General features: G+C 59.6%; 1 protein-coding gene across 2 annotated transcripts in view; it reads right to left on the reverse strand.

Annotated features, from left to right (window-relative positions):
- Positions 1–8883: 8883 nt before the first annotated feature.
- The window catches only part of OLFM1 (olfactomedin 1), a 36993-nt gene continuing 25866 nt past the window's right edge, over positions 8884–20010 (reverse strand). For both annotated transcript variants that reach the window (XM_079112970.1, XM_079112969.1), the window contains exons 5-6: positions 19003–19109; positions 8884–10545 (exon numbers count right to left, since the gene is read on the reverse strand). In XM_079112970.1, the coding sequence (XP_078969096.1) occupies positions 9871–10545; positions 19003–19109 (782 nt within the window). In that variant the 3' untranslated portion in view covers positions 8884–9870. The remainder of the gene's footprint in view (positions 10546–19002; positions 19110–20010) is intronic.

A 20010-nucleotide genomic window follows, 5' to 3' on the forward strand; every position in this document is an offset into this window, starting at 1 on the left:
CCCTCTTCTCAGCACACTGCTGAGTGATTTCTACTCTCCTTGCACACAGCCAGCAAATGGAAGCTCACCACTGCCACAAGGCTCTTCCTTCATGGAGCAAAACCCCTTCCCGTACCTCTAGCCTGGGTGGTTCTCACAGCTGATGAGTAAATGAATTCAGAGATGCCAGCCCGCCCTCCAGGGAGCATCATGAGCTGCCCTGACAGCCCCGCCCTGAGCCCTGGTCTCTTTTGTCACACCAAACATGGGCCATTCTCCACGGCCAGGCCAGATTCACATTCCTGGTCACAGGTCCAGCACAGCAAGGCTGAGTCCCTGTGGGTGCAGAAGGGAGTGAAGGATGGACAAGTGAGGTGACCGTGGCTCTGACTTGGACTCTGCCCCCCTGGGCTGGCCCATCTGTTCCAGGGCACGTGGCCAGGGTCCAGGTGCCACTGGTCTGCTCTGGCCTCACCTTCCCCGTCCGCAGACCAAGCAGGCTGCCCCGTCCATGATGCTGGCGTTCATCTTGCCTCCCCCACCCTCCTGCTCCCCCCAGGGCTCCAGAGGGCTCCACCCCAAGCGCACAGCTCCCCTCTCCGAACTCACTGCCCTCCCCAGCCCTGCATGGAGCCCTCAACCCAGGCCAGCCTGCCCTAGACCACTCCCCTCCCCAGTGCCCTCCACCCTCCTGCCCCAGTGCCAGGTGTCCAGCGGGCTGGGCCTTGCTCCCACGTTCTCTTGGGCAGGCTGAATGTCCCAGCCCTGACAGGTGGGTCTCCTCCGAGGTCACCTCCTCCCAGCACGCTGCCTGGTACCTGCTGGTCAGCTCCTTCCCTCACCTGTCAGGGCCCCATCCCACTGAGGCCTCAGTAATTCCATGCTACCCGAGCCACCTCCTGTGGGTCATGCCCTTGTCCCTGTGACCCTGGTGGCCTCTGCCCCTCCTGAGTTCTGGTTCCAGATCGCTTCTCCAGCTGCACAAATGAGCTTCCAGGCCTTTGACGAGCCAACCTCCAGCCCTGGTGGGCTCTCCCTGTGCTCCCACTTCCACTCTCCTCTGGATTCCGTGACCCCGCTGGCTCAGCGCCCTCCCTCTGACCTCACGTTCTTCCTGTGGACTAGCTGGACCCTATCCCCAGCTAAGATCTGCCTAGTGTCTCCTTTTAATTCAGCCACAGACCTCACTCGGCACCCAGAGCAGCCCGTCAGACTGCCCTGGGGCTGGGGGCGGGTCCCCACCCTTCATATCAAGGTGCTTATGCTGCCTTCCCCCAAAATCCCCCGTCCCCTGCTCCTGCCCCCTCAGCTGATCTTGACCTGGACTCACTTCATTGAGAAAATCAGCAGATGCCAGAGCACCGTCCTCGGCCCCAGAGGGCCACCCACATCCACTTTCCCTCTGGCTGATCCCAGCCAGGTCCCCGCTCCTGTCTGCGGCCGGCTTTCCCTTCATTCACCCCTCTGCACCCTGGGGCTTCTCTCTTCTCACCCTTGCACAGCCTCCCATGTGCAGCTGTGAGAACAGGTCCCAGGGGCCTCTGCCACGGGCAAAGCTGGGTTACGGGAGGTGGGCGTTGTCAGCACCTGGAAAGCCCCCAGCACAGCTCCGAGAAGCCGTTTGCATTCATGCGTCTTGTTCCTGAAACAACTGGTTGTGTTGAATCGAATTGTTTTCTGGAACTCCCCGCTCATTTGTTTTCAGGATCAACTTTATGAATTTTTTGCAGCTGGGACCTGTCTCCTGATTCCCGCATCCACACACACTGTCTCAATTCTTCACTGCCTTCCGGCTGCTCCGAACAACTCACACACCGCCTCTGTCTTTCGCCCACTGCCCAGGCCTCTGCAGGGAGCCCATACCCTGGGACCAGGTGGGGCTGGGGACCTGGCTTCCCTCCCACCTTTCCCAAGGACGGGGCTTCTGGTGATTTAGAGATGAAAGCAAAAGACAAGTGGGCGATGGGACCAGGCCCCTCTCCGGGACTCGGGCTCCACGGGCTTCCCTTCCCCTGCCAGGGCCAGTGCTCCATTATGAGGCAGAAAGGACACACAGAGGGGCCAGTCTGTGCCTCGTGGAATCTCAGCTGGACACACCGAGGACCCTGGACAGCCCCCATGTCATCAATGGGCCATGGAGGAGGGCAAGGGCTGGCCAGAGGCAGCTTCTGCTGGAGAGAGGGCCAGCCACTCCCCCTGGTTCCCACCAGCTCAGCACTCAGCAGACACCCCCATGGGGCTCTGGAGATATTTATTAAATTGCACTGAAGAGTGAAAGGTTCTAGAAGCTAAGCATTGACAGCTGCCAGGTTCGGATCTGCATCTGAGGACCCACTCCCAGGGTGCCCCAGTTCTCCTCTCTGCTCTTGGGGTGCGGGGCACATGCCCATGGCCTGTTCATCCAGCACGGGCTCACAGTTCCCGCCCCAAGGACTCAGTTTTCGTGGTTCCACTCTCCATGGTCCAATGGTATCCAGTGGAAGATGCCAGAAATAAGCAGTGCATACTGAATTGCTGGCCATGCTGAGACGTGAGGAGAGCTCACGTCCCCCAGCCTGCCCTGCCTGGGTGGGAATCAGTCCAGCGCCCTGCTCGGCACACGCTGCTCACCCTTCAGTCACTGAGCAGCCGCCTGGGCCACAGGTCAACCTTCGGGGTATCGCGTGCTCTGTGCTGAAGTAACGCTTGTGTTACTTAACGATGGCTTCCAAGGGCAGGAGTGGTGCAGGGGGGGCCCGGGCAGCCTGCAGGGCAGGCATGTGGGCGCCGAGGCGAGGCTGCGGGCCTTGAGAGACGCGGTGTAGACAGGGCTCCTGGCTACCCCAGGTTTCTCCATCCCGGGGCCTTGGAATGGAGACCCCGCAGAGCAGTGGAGACCATGGGTTGTGTCCTCCACGCCAGGGGCACAGCTGGGTGCTGGGGTGAGCAGAGCCAGCAGGACTCCAGCTCTGGCTCCCATGTCCATGTGTGACTGTCCGCAGGGGCGACAGACACACATTCACACAGGAGGGTGGCAAGGGTGATGGCAGTGGGCTGCTGTGGGCGGTGTCCCGGGACCCGGACTCCCCTGCAGGAAGGGAAGCTGGTGAGGGCCCCTGGGCCGCACGTGGGAGAGGCAGTGGCCAGCGCCACGAACTTGGCCTGGGTCCTTCTTTCACACCAGGCTCACAGCTCCACCCTGGCTCCGGGAGGTCAGTCGTGGGCAGACAGGCTGGGTGGTGGAGCAGCAGGGTCCACCAGCACAGCAGGGTGGCGGGAAGTCCGTGTCCATGACCAGGCTCAGTTTTCCAATCTGAGAAATGGGGTTATTGCTGAAATGAGGTGGTGACTTATCAGGTGCTGACCCAGAGCCTGTGGCTGTGCTTAGTGAAGGACACAGACAAGCAACTGGCCCTGCCCAGCTGCATTTGCTGCCCACATGGCCCCCATGTTCCCACTGACCTCAGGACCCATGAGTCAGGGCCCTTGCTGTCCCCACCCCACTCCCTGGGCCATGACATCTGTCCCAACCTGGGCCCAGGCCCTCCTCAGGTGGTCTACTGGGTGGGACCGATGTGGATCCCATTTACGGACTTGAGCCTGAGGTCATGTGGGTCAGTAGTGTGTGCAGGACATGAGCAGCAGTCTCCCCAGACTCCCACCTTCCCCAGATACTCCATTGTCCCCACAGGGGCATCCACATGTGTCCATTCTCTTTCTTTTGTGGCAACGCCTCCCCTGCCCTGGGCACAAGGGAAAGTGGGGCTCTTACTGGGAAATGGCCCTGTAGGTGACTTTCTGCCTGTGCTGTGGAACCCGCAGAGCCACCAGGGGCGCTGGAATCGGTCTGTGTTTCACAGCGTTATTCAGTGGGTGAGATAGCCGCCGGCTTTAGAGCCAAGACTCGGGGACTCCGAATGCCTCAGGAGTCGCCCGTCTCTGTGCTGGACTGGCAGCACCTGGAGATTTGGGATCGCTGCATGGCACTCCGCAGGCGGGAAACACCCCTAGAGCTGGGCTGCGGGACCCGGCAGGGCCATGGCCTCCCTGCTGTGGTGCAGACGGATGGCTCTGTGGGCGGGAGGGGGCCAGGGAGCTTCCCGGCTGGCAGCCACCTCTAACCCTCCAGGCAGCAGCAGGTCCCCGGGCCTGGCCGGGGGCTGCTGAGCTGCAGTAGAGGGCTCCCGCCTCTCGCAGCCCTTGCTGAGTCAACGTGCCTCCTCAGAATGACCGGATGCAGCCGCCGTTCGTCTTCTTTATTATGGCCTGCCACAGCCGACTTAGCAGGGACAGTGGGCGCCAGCCTAAGTGAGACCAACAGCCCAGGAGCAGGCAGGAGAGCCCGTCTGCTGGGGAGAGAGGTGGCAGCAGGCCAGCAGGCGGGAAGAGGGCTGTTGGTGATGCTGGGGGACAGGCAGGCACCCGGAGTTCCCAGGCATCAGGGGCAGCCAGGGGTCCGTGCTGTGGCACTAGTGGCGAGAGATGCTTTGCAGGTCTGTGCAGGCCACGGTGACCTCGAGTGAGAAGCTGCTGCGGGCGGGGCGGGGCCCTCCAGGAGCAGCACGAGAATTCAATAAGCCGGAACAGCATCTCGGCGACCTTATTTCCAGCCCGTAGTGGGAAGGGAAAGATCAATGAGGAAATTATGGCTCCTTCTCTGAGAGCCTGCGGCCGGAGCTCCTGTGTTCTGCAGCCCTGCCCCTCGGCCTGGTCGGGGAGGAGGAGAGCAGCCCCCGAGGGAGCACAGGGCAGCTTCCGATCCCCAGGGACTCTGGAAACTTGGCCAATTAGAAGACTGTCATGTGCTGTTGCACCAGTTTCTCCGATAAGAGCCCAGCCTGGTGTCGGGGGACTCGGGTCCCATCTTGGTTTGCCACTAATTATCTGTGCTAACTTGGGCAGGCAATAACTGGTCTCTCTGGACCTCCATGTCTTTACCTGCTGAGCGGGGCTACCAAGGCTTCAGAGGCAGAGCAAAGTGCTACCAGGGCACCAATAAGGAGCGACGTCACGGACAGGAGGAGGGGTGTGCGCCCCGGAAAGGCCACTGTGCCTTGGAGCCAGGAAGGGCTCCACCTCAAAGCCTCTCTCATTAGAGCTAGTGGCCCCTCTGTCATGGCTGTGATGTCAGCTTGGGCAGAGGTGTCACCGGGTGGCCTCAAGCACAGGTTCCTTGCCAGAGCAGGGTGTATGTGGTGGAGGAGGGTGTGCCCAGGTGGCTGAGTTTGCCAGCTCTCACTGAGATCACAGGGCACTCAGGCCAGGCTGGGAGGCACGGAAGCAGAATTGTGTCCCAGAAGCAGCAGGGGTGCCATCAGTGGCCCCATTTTGCCAGGGAGGACCCCGTGCCCGGAGGAAGCAAAGTCGGTGCCCAAGGCTGTGCGCCCGCTCTGCTTCCGTGGGGTACCTGGCTTAGCACGTGTGAGAGAGAGAGGGATGGGCAGCAGGGTGAAGGGGACACGGGGGAAAGGCCTCCCCCTCCGCCTGCTGGCCCCTCCCTACGAGGGAAATAGAGGCCAGGCAGGGTGGGTGCGAGGGACAAAGGCTGGCAGAGGCAGCAGCAGATGCCTGCCTGTTGGTTCTGGCCTCCTTGGCCAGGGCCTCACCTCCTCCGAGGCCCTACTCAGTGCCCGGCCACAGTGACTCACCAGCACAGGGAGCTGGAGAAGGAGCCCAGGACCTGGCCTGCTCGTGGTTCTGGCTCCTTCCTCTGCCTGCTGGGTGATGAGCAGGCAGTCCTGGCTACCCAGCTGGAGTTTGATGGACGTGAGACCCTGGAGCCAAGCGAGCCCAGGTGAGAACTCCGCCCAGGCCGGGTAGCAGGGTCCTGGGCTGCTGCTTAATCTCATGTCTGTTTCTGTGAAGTGGAGACAATGCAACCCCTGCAGGTGAGGGTCTCCAGGAAGGTCCCTGGGGGACAGACCTGGCAAAATCTTGGGAATTCAGCCACTGGCTCAGAGCCACAGAGACGCACCAGCTGGAAACCACTTCAGTCTTCACAGACCCAAGAAGATGGAAAGAGGCAAAACCTGCTCTGGTTCCATCAAACACAGGCTCAGTAAGAGAGGGCTCCAGAAACAGTCCTAAGCTCTAGGATTCAGCGGGGCAAAGTTGGTCAATTAATAAATCCTACTGGGAGAACTGGGCAGCCTTTGGGCAAAGATAAAACAGCCCACACCTCACTCTGCAGAAACCCAGAGCATTGACAGTCTCAACAAAGGTAGGGAGCCTCCACATGCCCAGGAGGAAGCAGGAGCCAGGAGCTTGCCAGACTGTCGAACTGTGACTCAGAAGTCAAGCATAAGGAAATCATTAAGGAATAACTGGTAATTTTGCCTACCATGACTGTGACCAAAATCAAGAGGCGAATGACCCGTCAGGGTTGGCAGCCTGTATTGCATGACCACGAAGGCTCACTTCCCACACGTGCAAGCAGCTCCTGAAGTTTGAGAAGGAGTAAGAACCGAATAGAAAAAGATGGGGGTGGAGGAAGACAATATGAGATGGAAAAGCCCAGAAAACATGGCCACCAGAGTGGCCCATTCAAACGAGGGCGTGTTCCCATCCCTGCCCGAGGGTGATGCCTGGCACCCTGTGGTCCACCTGCACCCCAAGAGGGACAGTCCCGTCGGTGACTCCTTCTCTGGTTGAGGGAGAGAAGCTGCACCTGGGCCTCTTGAAGTCTACGTGAGCAAGGCCCGGGACTCAGAGCCAGAGGAGATCCTGGGCACCTATGTGGTCACCATTCCCAAGCTTCCTGCAGGGAATGAACCCTGTGGAAATTAGGGGAATGCCAGGCCCGGCTGCCAACAGCCAGGTGTCTCACGCTTCCATCTCCAGGCATCCCGAAGAACTGCTGGATTTTGATTCCAGGCCAAACTTTGAATAAAGAAAATTCATCCTCAGATATTCTGCCACCAGCCCATATACCCAGGTATTGGAGTCTGGCGGACTTAGTGGCAGGTGGCAGTTGATTTGCTCTCTGGATGGACTCGTTTCTTGCGTGTTTAGTCTCCTGGTAGAATATTTTCACTAGTGGATACTCAGCCGAGATAGCAAATCCATGCTGGACCTAGTGGGCGGTGATTTTGTCTTCTGGTGACTCACAGAATAGGTCTTTGCCGGTTCGGGTTTTACTGTGCCATTAAGGGAAACTCCACAGGAATCCGTGGGTAATTCCACCAGCGACGACGGCAAAGCCACTCCCGTCCAGCTGTGCGAGACGGGGTCTCATCACGGGCGATGGGGCAGTGGCCTCACACACCGGCGTTACCGATCCGTGGAAACCGAGGGCTTCTGTGTCAATAACCAGCTGGCCACCTCATGGGGGTACACTGTGCCCTCCGTGACAATCGGTAGACTTGAAAGGATGAAATGTCTTCCGCTCCTGGAGTACTAATGGGAAGCTGGCCTCCGAGGCGCGTGAGGGCCAGCCCGCTCCAGGAGCCGCTGCAGCTAAGGAGGCTGTGGTCAAGGCTGAGCTTCGCCCGCCCGCTCCGCTCCTTAACATGGCCTTGCAGTGGACGCTCCCAGTTCCCTGTCTGGGGCTGGGTTTGGATGGTCACCTGTATTAAGTCCCAGAGAGTATATTGGATGTGGAAGAACCACAGATGCTGGGGAGGACAGGGCGGAGGAGAGGTGGGCCATGGAGAGGGAGAGAGGGAGGGTTCTCCTTGGAGGCAGGGGAGACCAGGAGGAAGGAGAGGGCCTGGGCTTTGAGTGGGGAGGACAGGGCAGCAGGGCAGGAGGCAGGGCTGGGCAGGTGGAGGGCACACGCAGGACGAGAGTGGGCGCTGACCCTGCAGGGAAGGTCTAGGCTGTTGCAGATCAGGGGTCACCATCCCCACCGTGAAGGGAGGGGGCCCAACTGCAGCCCCACAAGTGGCCCTGGCCACTGGGTTGTGTGCGGGGTCCTGAGGGTGGACGTGCCTGTGCGTCTCCAGCCCCTTCCTCCTGTGGTGGTCAAGCACCTTGGCCCTCTCCCCTTTCCCACAGCCAGGGAAAGAAGGTGCCTGCTGTGCCACGCTGGGCACGGTCTCTGCTGCCCGCAGCATCCATGAGCTGGCTCTGTGTTGGGAGCTCTGGTGCCTCTGAGGATACCAGGTCTGGAGTCGCCGCCTTGGGACGTCGCAGAACTGGCTGCACAGCACACCAGCCCTCTGGCCTCAGGGCCATCCCTGCCCTGCTGTGTCCAGTCCAGCTGCCTTCCCAGGACAAACGGTGGAACTCAGGGGGCTCCTAGGCTCATTGGTTGGGGTCCCACATCGCTGTCCTGCTGGGGAGCAGCCAGCAGCAGAGGGGAGACGAGAGGGGAAAGGTTCCCACACCCCTGGGATCTGGACCCACAGGCCCTCTGCCTGTCCCTTCTCTGGCCAGCATTCTGGAAAGTCTCTGGACATTGAGATGTGGCTTGTCCCACAGGGACCCAGAGCCTGCCTGGATATGGGGGCATGACCATCTTCTGTGGACGCTGCCCATGTTGGGCTCCTTAGGGTGACCAACCTCAGGGACCCAGGGAAGGCTGATCACTCACCTCCCAGACCTACCACAGGGAGGACTGGCTGGAGGGCAGGTGTGACTTGGCAGGCTCTTTGGCTGGTAGTACCTGCCACTTCAGGGCATCTGAAGTGGGCACCTGCTCAGGTTTCCCTGTCACTGTGCTCTTGGAGGACACTGGTTGGTGGGGGGCAAGGGGTGGGGTGCCCAGCTGCAGCCCAAGTCTGAACAGCACCTCAGATTCACCGAAGGGGAGTGTAACCCCAGGCCCATTGCCCAGTTCTGACTTCTGGGGCCGGAGGCCGGGCTCCATGGGGGCACGTCCCTGCCCTCTTCCCTTTCCTGAAAGGGCGAGTCCCGTTCCTGCCCCACGTAGCCAGGACCTGGGGGTCTCCATCACTTACACCCCCAGAAATGACGAGAGGCAAACAGGTCTCTAACGTCTTTATTGTTCCTTAGATAACCGGAGAGTACAAAGTTTCCCTCTTTTTTAACCTAAAAAGTGAACTTTCCACACACCGCCGCCCGGTGGATTTCCTTCCGGTTGGAAACCAGAGTTTCCCAAGACGAGACCTTTCCATCCGCCCTTACATGATTCAGATATTTAACAAGAAGAGAATAATTCCTTTGATTATTATCAACATGAACTTGACTATGTCTCTATAAGGGTGAACACTGATTTTTTTTTTCTTCTTAGAAACAAAAACCATCCACTTATCGATCCAAACTACAGCATTGCATTTACGACATTCAAGGCACCAACTGAACGCACGGAGTTACCACCTCAAGGAAATAACAGACAGACACTGCACGATATATCTACGGGGTACGCGGGTTCGAACGACGCGGGAACAGCAACTCCACTCTGCCGGCCGTGGCTGGAGGAGGTGCTGCACACGGTCCATGAGCTACTTGCAGTTCTCGGCACAGTTGACCTAAGAGACAACGACACAGTCAAGAAACGGCAGCCGTGTCGGGGCGGGAGGCCAGCCCCGCGCTGAGCGCCGCCTGGGCGGGGGCTCTCGGAGAGACAAGGGCGGCCCGTCCATCAGCGCTGACCACGACCTAAGGAGATGTCCATGCACCCTAACAGTGGTGTTCTCGGGTGAGGATGGCCAACAGTCACTGCCTTGCTTCTTGAGTATGTTATTTGACCAGAGAGGGATGGGGTGGGGGAGGCCAGGGGGCCTCAGGCTGCAGTTCCAGCTGCAAATACAGGGGCTTCTTCCAGAATCTGTCGCCCGCTGGCTTGAGGGGGTGGGGATTCGGGGTACTGCCGTCCTTGACGTCGGGCTCGTTGCTGATGATTGTTTTGAAGTTAGTCTTGTCAGTATTCTCGGCATCGTTTTGGCAGCTGCTGCACAGAGCGCCCGCGGAGGGGAGGGCCTGGACCCTCGGCCTGCAGCGGGTGGGGGGCTACAACTCGTCCGAGCGGATGACGTGGAAGAGGGTGACGTTGTAGAGGGTCTGGTGGCCGTTGTTCCAGGCGTACAGGGCGCGGTCCTTGGGGTTGTAGTCCAACATGGAGATGTGGGAGTACTTGTTCTGGAAGGGGATGTCGATGTACTCGTAGGTGGAGGCGTTGGTCTGGTAGGCATAGTGCACCTTGGTGCCCCCCGAGTAGCCGTTGGTGACATAGAGGGTGCCGCAGATGATGAAGGCCTCGCCAGCGCTGCGCTTGGGGTAGCTGGTGTTCCAGGTCTGCAGGATCTGCAGGGATACAGGGTCCAGCTTGCTGATCACGATGTTGCCGGCGTTCTGGTTGGTGGCGTACACGGCCCAGAGCCCGTTCTCGTCCACCATGAGGTCGATGTCCGAGTGGCCGCCCCAGGCGTAGTGGTACATATTGTTGTAGCCGGCATAGTCCAAGCTGCGTGTCTTAAGGATGGTCTCAGTTTTCAAGTCGAACCGGATGATGATGTGGCTCTGGAACTTGTTGAAGTAGATGGAGCCGTTGTAGACCACCTGCCCCGTGCCCGACCACGGGTGGGGCAGGCGGTGGGAGGTGAAGTTGTCCGTGGTCATGAAGTCCACCATGGACTTGTACTCACGGACAAAGCGGTTATTGTGGTAACCGTCCATGTACCAGACCTGCAGAGAGAGCAGACCTGGTGAGTGCACCCTAGGGCGCACGCAGTGGCTGGGGACCTGCCCTCCCAGGGGAACCTGCAGGAGAGAGCCAGGAAGGAGTCATTAAGACATAAGGGCGGTACGTCCCCCCTCCAAGCCCACGGGACTTTTCCGGAGGGACAGGACCAGAGCAGGACTCGTCCAGGGTGAGGAGAGGACACCGGGAATGCAGAGGGAGAACAGGCAGCCTGGGGCCACCAGTCTCACTGGACAGGGCTGCAGCCGCCCTGTGCCATTCACCTCAGTGGTTGGCACCCAAAATCCCACCAGGCCCCCAGACTGAGCCCTCTGCTTTGGATGAACCTGGCTGTGGGGCAGTGGCCATGCCTGTTTCTTCACTGCTGTGTCCCTGGCTTAGGGCCGGGCTGGGTCCACAGACTTGAGGGAGAAAGGACCTCCATCTGTCCACGTGCCCCAAGGCCAGCGAGACAGCATGGAGGAGGGCACACTGCCAGGCCCTGGGCAGGACAGATGCCCCAGCACCAGGTGGCACTGCCGCAGCAAAGTTCTCAAGGTCACTGCGAAGGGCCCCTTCTTGTAGGCCAGCGGGCCTTGCCACCCTGCCAGGCTGAATCCTCCTGTCTGCTGGGCAGAACATCATTAATTTAGCCTTTGGGAGGCCGAGAGCATCACTCAGGGCCACACCTAATTCAGGCAAAGGCTGCAGCAGAAGGCTCCAGGGGTCAAAACCAACCAGATAACAAACCTGGTTGTGGCCCAAAGTTGGGGTTACAGAGGGAGAGATTCCTGATTGCTTAGATGCCATGTGACCTGGGAGCTGCCTAGAGTTTGAAAAAAATGCTTTAGTCGTTTTCAACCAATATGGGAGCAAAGGAGAAGGCAGAGCGCGTAGCAGAGGGAATCTGGCAGGCCAGCCCTGCTCCCGCGCATCTGTCTGGCAGGACAGCTGCTCTATCCATCAGGAGCTCCGGCGCTGCAGAGAGATTAAGGATGTGGAGCTTTCAGACTTGGCATGACACATGCGTTAAAAATTAAAAAAAAATCGTAACCTTGTTCCTGAGACATCCATTCAGATGCTTGGAGGCAGATGTGCTTTTTGTTTTTAATGAGTTTTTTTCAGCTGGGTCTCATTGGAGGCTGTCATTATCCCTCGCCTCCTACAGACTGGCCCTTGATGATGTGGGTCAGGGATTAGAACTGGGAGGGGTGGCAGAGGCACCAGGGCCACGCAGAAACCCCTGATCACAGTGGCAGAAAGCAGCCCACACCAACCTCCACCTGGCTCTTGAGGGACCCAAGCCCACTGCTTCCTTCCAGCCTCCACTCCCTGCCTCTAAAGCAAGCCCCACTCCCTATCTCAGCAAGGAGGACACTCAGAGTACGTCTGTACACCAGCCCCCACTAGAGTGGGCCCTTGAGATTGGGGGCCCAGGGACTCATCCCTGTGTGCCCAGGGTCCAGTGTCTCCTTCCCGTGGCCAGAACCAGGGGCCATCAGCATCCACTGACCATGGATTTTCAAAAGGCCTTTTCCATGCACTGGACACAACACTTTCTGAACATGCTGTTCAGGGTGGGAGGGAAAATCAGCACCAGGGCCACCTGTCCCACCAGGGGCTCTGCTGGGGCTCAGCTCAGGCAGGATGTCTTGGAGGTCTGCCAACATCCAAGATGTAAACGTGCCCACCTTCCATGGTTGAGCTTATGCCAGCCAGAAGCCGCTCGAGGCAGGAGAGAGCCACGTAGGCAGAACCCCACAGGGGCTCACATCGAGGAGCCCATTTTACACAGTGGGCTGTCCCGAGTCCACTCGTGACCTCCCCATCTGAAAGGTTGTTTGCATCCACTTCTACCCAAATCCTGTCAGTGCTGCTGGCTTGGTCTCTGGCAAGGTGGCTGCAAAGACCAGGGAGATGCGGCCCTCACACTTTACAAAGGCTATCTTCTTTCCAGCAGGACCTAGGGGGGCCCAGCTGAGGATGGCTGGCAGGACGGGGGTGTCGGGTGCTGGGCACTGTGTGTCTCCATTCCGGGCTGTTGCTGTGCCAGCCTCATCTCCTGCCTTCAAATCTTATACGAGCCCACGCACCCATACAGCTGTGTGCGCCCATATTTGGACAGGATGATCAAGGCCAGGAGGTCTCCAGACCTCCTCCAGAGCTTCGAGTGGGACCAAAGTCTGTGCTTGAAAGCACTGCTCTGGGCAGGGCACGAGGCCAGGTCTGGAGAGTCTGGAGTGTCCCAATTTGGTAGGGGTGTGTGCTGGCATCAGGTGGGCAGAGGCCAGGCGAGGCATCCTCCAGTGCACAGGCCACCCCCACAACACAAAATGGCGGTATCCCGAATATCAGGGGTAAGGCTGGAAATCCAGTCTTGCTGTCCCCACAACGAGTGCCCTAGATCCACTAGGGCTCCTCTGCTCCCTGGTCCTCCAGAGGGCAAAGCCCAGGTCCACTTGCCATACCCAGAGTCTGGCCTGTGCATGGGGTCAGCCCTGCCCAATAACAGGGAAGTCACCACATCTCGGCATCTGGGGGAACAGGGCCTGGTCAGGAGGCTTCACTCGAATGTTGCTTCCTCCTAAAAGGCCTTGGGTCCAACCAGGGTGGGTGGGCTGGATGGTGTGGCCTCGAAGCTGCAGCCCAGTGGTGTGTCAATGGGCAGGAGAAGCTCTAGGCTTCCACTGGAGACCCGAGCAGGAGCACAGACCCCGTCCAGGGCAGAATGGACTGAGGGAGCAGGGGACCCTTGACCTGTGGCCCTTGAGCCCTTCAGGAAGGAGCCTGCATGTGCTCAGATGGTCCCAGGAGAAGTGGACCATTTATAGGAAAACCCCCCTGCTCCTGTGTGGCCTCGACTTTCCCCTCACTGATAGGGGCTTAGACGTCACCCTGATTCTACACCTGCTTCCTGCATCAGAGGTCTGGAGGAGCAGAGGGGCTGCCAGGCCACACCACACGCTTTCAGAGGCCCTTCCCCAGCAGAGGAAGACCAGACTGCGTGAGGGCCTGATGTGAGCTGCCCTGCCCTGGGGTTATACCCTCGGCCCCCAAACTGGCTCCCTCAACCAGTGAGAATCTTCTAGAATTCCAGTTCAGCCTGCCACTCTCCTACATAAGCTCTTCCTAATTCTGCAGCTCCAAACTGCCCTGTCAGGCTGGCGTGTGTCCCTGCCAGCCCTCACACACCCTCAGCCCCTGCTGGGCCAGCACTGTGCTCCCAGGCTCTGTGCCCAGCAAGGGGTTACTCCCACCACTGCCACCCTCCGGACACCCCAGTCCAGACACATCTCCTTGGGAGGCACTTTGAAGCCCCTGTGGACTGGACAATGGCCCCCCAAAGAGGTATCTACACCCTCGAACCTGTGGATCACTTTGTTTGGAAAAAGGGTCTGTAAGTTAATGGTCTCCAGATAAGGAGCTGGTCCTGGATCAGGGTGGGCCCTAAGCCCAGTGATGAGGGTCCTCAAAAGAGAGGAGACACAAAGGGAGAGGGCCACGGGGGGGCTTCTTTTCTGTCAACCCCACTGGCCCCCAGCCTGGAGGGGAGGGAAGACCTCTCAGTAGTCTCTGGGGCCCTGTGCCCACCTGGCATGGCTCAGTGAGTGACAGTGGTCTGCCAAGGAAGGTCCTGTGGAGGGTCTTTGTGTGGCTGGGTGCTGGCACCTGGGCTCCTGAACAGGCCCAACCATGGCAGCAGGAGCCCAGCACTGCTTCCTCCCTGCCTCAGATCCCATGGCTACAGAACAGGCCTGTAGGACCTGCCACCTCCACTTGTCCAGTAAAACCCAGCTCTGGCTCCTCGCCCTGGACTGAAGGAACGGATTGGGTGGTTCTGAGTGGGCTAGAAGGGGACCGAGGCCACACACAGCCAGAAGGAAGAGGCTTCAAGACACCAGTGAGCGTGTGGCAGAACCCAGCTCGTCTGCAAATCGAGGCCAAGTGAGCTCAACCTCGAGCTCAGCCCAGGATGCCAGCCACAGAGGGGTCAGGGCGCCTCTACAGAGTGGCACCACAGGGAGGCCACCAATTCCAGACTCCTAATTCACAGAGGCCCAGAGAGAAGGAGGGTCTCTTTGTGGCCATCTGCTCTGCTCCCTGAAGAGCGTGCCCACCCCAGCATCTGGCACGCAGCCCACCCACTGCTTCCCTCATTCCTACCAGTTTCCGAGGCCACCTTGCCCGTCTTGCCCCACACAGCAGGTGCCGTCCCTGGGGGACAAGGACTCTCCAGTCTCTCCTCCAGACCTCATCTGCCCTCAGATGGCAGCCTCTCTCAGGGCCTTGCCTCACGCCCTCTTCTCCCCAGAGAGCTGAGGATCCCAAAGGGCACAGCACGGCTGAGGACAGCAGGGAGACCTCTGGGCCACTCTGCCCACCAGCACCTGTGCCCCCGGACACCCTCTGACATTATTGGTCCTCAGGTTCAGGCAGCAGAAGACCAGGACTGGTTCAGTTCCCGAGTCTGGAAGCAGGATGAAACCAGGGCTACAAGCCAGGCCTCCCGATGGACCACCCACAGGGTCTGTGAATCAGCCACCCCTCTCCATCAGTGGCTCTGGACGTCAGCCCCACCCCCCAAGGCCTCTGGACAGCCCGGTCCCGAACACAGTCATCCTTGGTTCTGCAGTAGCTGACGGCCCTGAGAACTGCTCCTTAGAAATGACTTTTCTTTTAAAAAGTTTAGCTGTCATCTTCTGTCTTTTGTCCCTGCCTGCCTGGGGGATGGGGACAGCTAGACCGGAGCCCCTGCCCAATTCCTTCTCCCCCCAAGATATCCTTTGCCAGCAAAAACCCAAACGCTGGCCAGTGCACGTGAGCTCTGGAGCATCTGCGACCGCCCCGCTTCCAGAGCGAGGCTTCTCAGAAACAGGCACCGCCACTGCTGCCCACAGGAGAGAAACTGGGTCTCCCCACGTCTCGACTGCTTCCAGGCCCATATGGTCAAGCTCGCTGAGAACACGGGCTTCCCTAACTGTCCCGACTATTTTCAGCTGCTTTCAGTAGGAAGGGCGCCCAGGGCAGAGCTGGTGAGGCGCCCCCGCCCTGCGGCGCATCCACACCTCCTTGAACGGCAGGCCAGGCCGCGCGATGCTATTTAAAGGGCCTCTCTTAGGAACCTGGGCCCCAGTGTGCTCTTCCTGTTGGCTTGGCAAGCATCTGTCACATGTCCTCCTCTAGGATGGCTAAAAGCAAGGAGCCCGGGGGTAGGAAAGAGGCTCTGAGGAGAGCTGTTAGCTGTGGGGGTGCAGAGAAGGGTGGGAGCAGAGGGACCAGCAGCCCAAGAGCCCCCTACTGCTGAGCAAAGATTAGGCGGGACCCCACATGATAGAGCTGCAGCATCACGCTGTCCCCATGCATCTGCACAACATGGTGTGTTCTGGATAATTCCACCTCTTGTTCCCAGAACCCTTACCAAGTATTTGTATGGCTTTGGCACTGAAGCTGAACTCGCTGCTTGTAAAATGAAGTGGATGGTAATTACACCACCCGCTTCTGGGGGTGGTGAGAGGGTCATGCTGGTCCCCTCTGATGCTGGTGTTAGTTGGCCTGGAACTTCTTCAGAAAAAGCAGGCCAGGAAGAGGGAGGCTGGAAGTGGGCTCTGGTGAGGGGGCCCAGTCAAGAGTGGGCCGTGAGCCTCAGCGTCAGGAACCGGGCTCCTGGAGCTCTTTTGGTCTCCTGGGGATGGGGGCACAGCCTAGCAGGGGTTCCACCAGCTCCGGCGAAGCTCTCCCTCCTACAACGCTGGCAAAGTGGGCCAGGCCTGTGCTGGGCCTTGGGAAGCACAGGATGCCCACCACCAGAAGTGGGAGAGCCCAGCTACTCAGCACAGAGTTGGCACACAGCTGGTACACAGCTGGTGCTTAATAAACGGACCCAGGGAGGACTGATGCGAAGGCCTACTAAGCCAACCTTACTCTCCCAGCTCAGCAGTGGCTCAGGGCCCCTCCTTCCCTGGCCACACCCCTCACCATGCCCCCATGGCAGCCTGCACAGCAGCAACATCAATGGCTTTTTTGTTTGGGGCGAGTTATTTACTGGTCTCCTGTGTATGTGATCAAAATCAGATGAGAGACTGGAAAAAATCAAAACAAAGCAAAACATCGCTGGCCCAGATCAATGGCAGGACGGACCAGGAGACTGTCACTTAGCTGTCTGGAAGCACTGGCTCAGCAAGGCTGGAGCCCAAAGCGCCAGAGCAGCACCCGTGCCAGGGTCCACCGCTAGCCCCAGCTCCCACCTCCTCCCTTCCTGTGCTGTCAGCTCCCCGCAAAGTCCTCCCCTCCTCCTGCAGCTCCTTCCTGGCGCTACATCTGCCACCAGAGGCTCCTCTCCTGGAGGGCGATGGAGTCAAGAAGCGGAAAATAGATGTGTAATTATCTGAAGCACCCATGGGCACCTCGGCCACTGTGGGAACTGACACCCTTGCTGCACTGTGCAAAGCAAACAGCCAAGTTTCCAGAGGCCCTGGGTCCCTGGCATCTGGGGAGAGGCCCACGTGACTGGTGTGGGGCTCGGAGGTCACGAGGCCTGGGCTAGGGTCAGATGCTCCACACGTGGGCTCCTGCTCTGCAGCAGTGAGGGGCGGCTCCTGCTTTGTGGCCCACCTTGGCCTGTGTGGGTTTGTGGGTGGGTTTCCTGCTCTGTGTGGGTGGGAAGAGGGTAGAGGGGAGGTGAGGGAGGACCCCTGGGGGCAGATCAGTGTGGAACGTCAGTGCCTGCCAGGGACATGTCCAGGGAAGCCCAGGACGGTCACTCCAAAACTTCTGGAAGGGTGCATGACCTCCGTCCGCACGGGGCCAGGGCAGGGGTAAGGACGCCATTTCTCATCAACACAGGGAGAATCATACCCAGATGCAGGGGTAAGTGGGGGCTGGGGAGGGTGCACAGTGTGGCTGCAGTGCCCACTGTCCCCTCCGCTCATCATGGAGAGCCTAGGACAGCCTCTGGTACACAGGACCTGCTCTCTAAGCATCTGCCACATGGTCTTGTTTCCATTCCTGGGTTATCACCCACAACTGCGGCGGGAGAAGGTGGAGCATCTGGGCGCCCCTGGCCTCTGCCAGTGCAGTTTCTTTTTGTCAGAGGGCTCGAGTCGCATGGTCCCTCCCCTGATGCTCCCAGGGCTCCGGGAAGCTGTGGCTTTTTGCTGTGCACAGGGCAGCAAGGGAGTCCATTCACCAAACTCTGGGCGGAGGCGTGTACTCCAGGAAGGACGTGGACTCAAAGAACAGTCCTGGGAACAGCTGATTCAGATTGTTAGGACCTCCAAGTCTTGGCCATCCGAGTTCATAAAATAGGATGATAATGACCCTCTCCTACAAATACTGGGCCCCAGCTGAGTCCAGGCGTGAGCCTTGCCAGCCCTCCAGACCAGTCCATGGCAGATGGGGGGGGGGGGTCCAGGCCATGCTGTGCTGCTGCGGCCGCCAGGGCATGGGGGTGCAACGCTGGGGCCCCTCCTGGGCAGGCTGCAAGGCAAGAAGGGGGAGGACCTGTCCACCCCCATCCCCAGCCACTTCCCACCTCCGGCACAGGAGGCCTGCCTGGTCTTGTTCTGCCTTCCAGCTGGTGGACAGCTGAGGTCAGCAATAGCTTCCAGAGCGAGTGTGCTCTCGGGTTTCTAAGCCCTGTCCCAAACGGCCTGGAGCAGAAGCCGAGTGCTTTCAAGAGCGTATTGTCTAAATGTCCTGGCGCTTCAAAGAGAGGGAAGAAGCCAGGTCCCCACAAGGCTCCCTCTGGCTTTGGCAATCGGGGCCCAGCTGGATGGTGAGTGGGGCCCAGAAAGCTGCCCCTCCTCCAGAGGAGAGGCCCGGAGCCTGGGAGGCTGCGATGTGCTGCCGTCCAGGCTACAGCAAGGGAGGGGCTGGTGGGCAGGCCTCCCATCCCCAGTCCAGTTCCCGAGGGCTCAGCCAGCGACCCAGGCCCTGGGGCAAGCTGAATGGCCCTGATCCCTTCTCCTTTTCTGAGGCTTGCCTGCGGGGAGACACCCAGGAAGAAAGAACCGGGGCCTCTTCCCAAAATCAAAAAGGAAGAGGCGCTTCTGTCAGCCATGAAAGGAATGGCAAATGAAATACAAATGAGACGTCATTAAAACAAGAAGGTCCTAATGAGCTCTCCCCTGAAGCAGCAGCCAGGGGAAGAGCCCAGCAGTTAGCGAGGGAGGGGCTCTGCGGCCAGCTGGGCCCGGCCCCCCGGCAGAACTGCACAGAGGGCACTGAGGGTCCAGGGCTGACTCTGGCATGCCACAGGGCATCGCACGCCCTCCCTGCCCCTGGGGTCTGTGCCTCTGGGTTATCACAGGGACTCCAGCAAGGGACCTGGGCCCCTGCAGGAAGAAGCTCCCAAGGACCCTGAGCTCCGGGTGGCCTAGGAGGTGGGCGGGGCTAGGTGAGGGACAAAGACCAGGTCCTGCCGGGTAACAAGTGACCCCGGAACAAAGTAAGGAGACACTTACCCTGTTATCACCTTCTGGGGCCAGGGGGTCTGTCATCCACGATCCAAACCTCGAGCCAGAGGTCTTCACCGTTACGGGGTCACTTATGCCCGTCAGTTTGCCGCAGGCTGGAATAGAGCACACACAGATCAGGACGCGGAGACCGAGGGCCTGGCCTGCGGCAGCCCTGCACCAGACTGCCCAGAAGGACCGACGGCTGCCTCCACTACCCTCCAGGTCTAGAGGCCACCTCCTCCCAGCAAGAGAGGCCAGAACAGGCAGGGAGGAGCCAGGAGAAGCCACTCTCCTGGGCCTTCCCCCTCCTGGCCACCCAGCCAGACTGAGGATGGGAGGCCAGAGCAGCAGCCCCAGGAGGGGTTCAGCCTTCACAAGACTCTTTCCTCCTCCAGGAAATGGGCTCAGAGGCAGCTCGACCTCCTGCACCTAGTGAGCCTCCACTCCGGGCCCAGGCAGGAGCAGCCAGACCACCCCCACAGCCCAGGTCCTGTCACTGCAGAACTGTCCACTGCCCTGTGACCCTGCAGTCCCTGAGAACTGCCTAGGAGGGCTGGGTTTTGAGCACCAGGTTGCTGAGACAGTGCAGGTGACATGCAGCCCTCCCACCTCACAGGTGGTGTCCGGAGATCATGAGGAACTTGCTCGGGCCTCAAGGCATTCAGGCAAGGCTAAGGCCAGGGCCTGCCTTCCTGACAACCTGCTGCCCTCCCACAGTCCCTGGGCTTCAGCTCGTGCCTGACCACCAGGCGGTGACCCCTCATTCGGAAATGCCAAACTCCCTCCTGGAAGCCAGCAGTCTGCAGCCAGGTTGCCCCCACAACACTCAGATCTCAGCCCACCTCAGAAGGGCAAAATACTCCTGAGGTCCAAGGTGGGCGCCCCACCCAGGGTCCTCTCTGGACCCTCCCGTGCCTTCCAGGCCAGGCCTGCCCGTGACCTCGGAAGTCTACACAGTCCCCTCCAGGGCCGTCGCACCAGCATGTGTACACAGCAGTCTGCAAAGTTCAGAGG

This window comes from Sciurus vulgaris (assembly GCF_902686455.1).
Source record: "Sciurus vulgaris genome assembly, chromosome: 15".
NCBI lineage: Eukaryota > Metazoa > Chordata > Mammalia > Rodentia > Sciuridae > Sciurus > Sciurus vulgaris.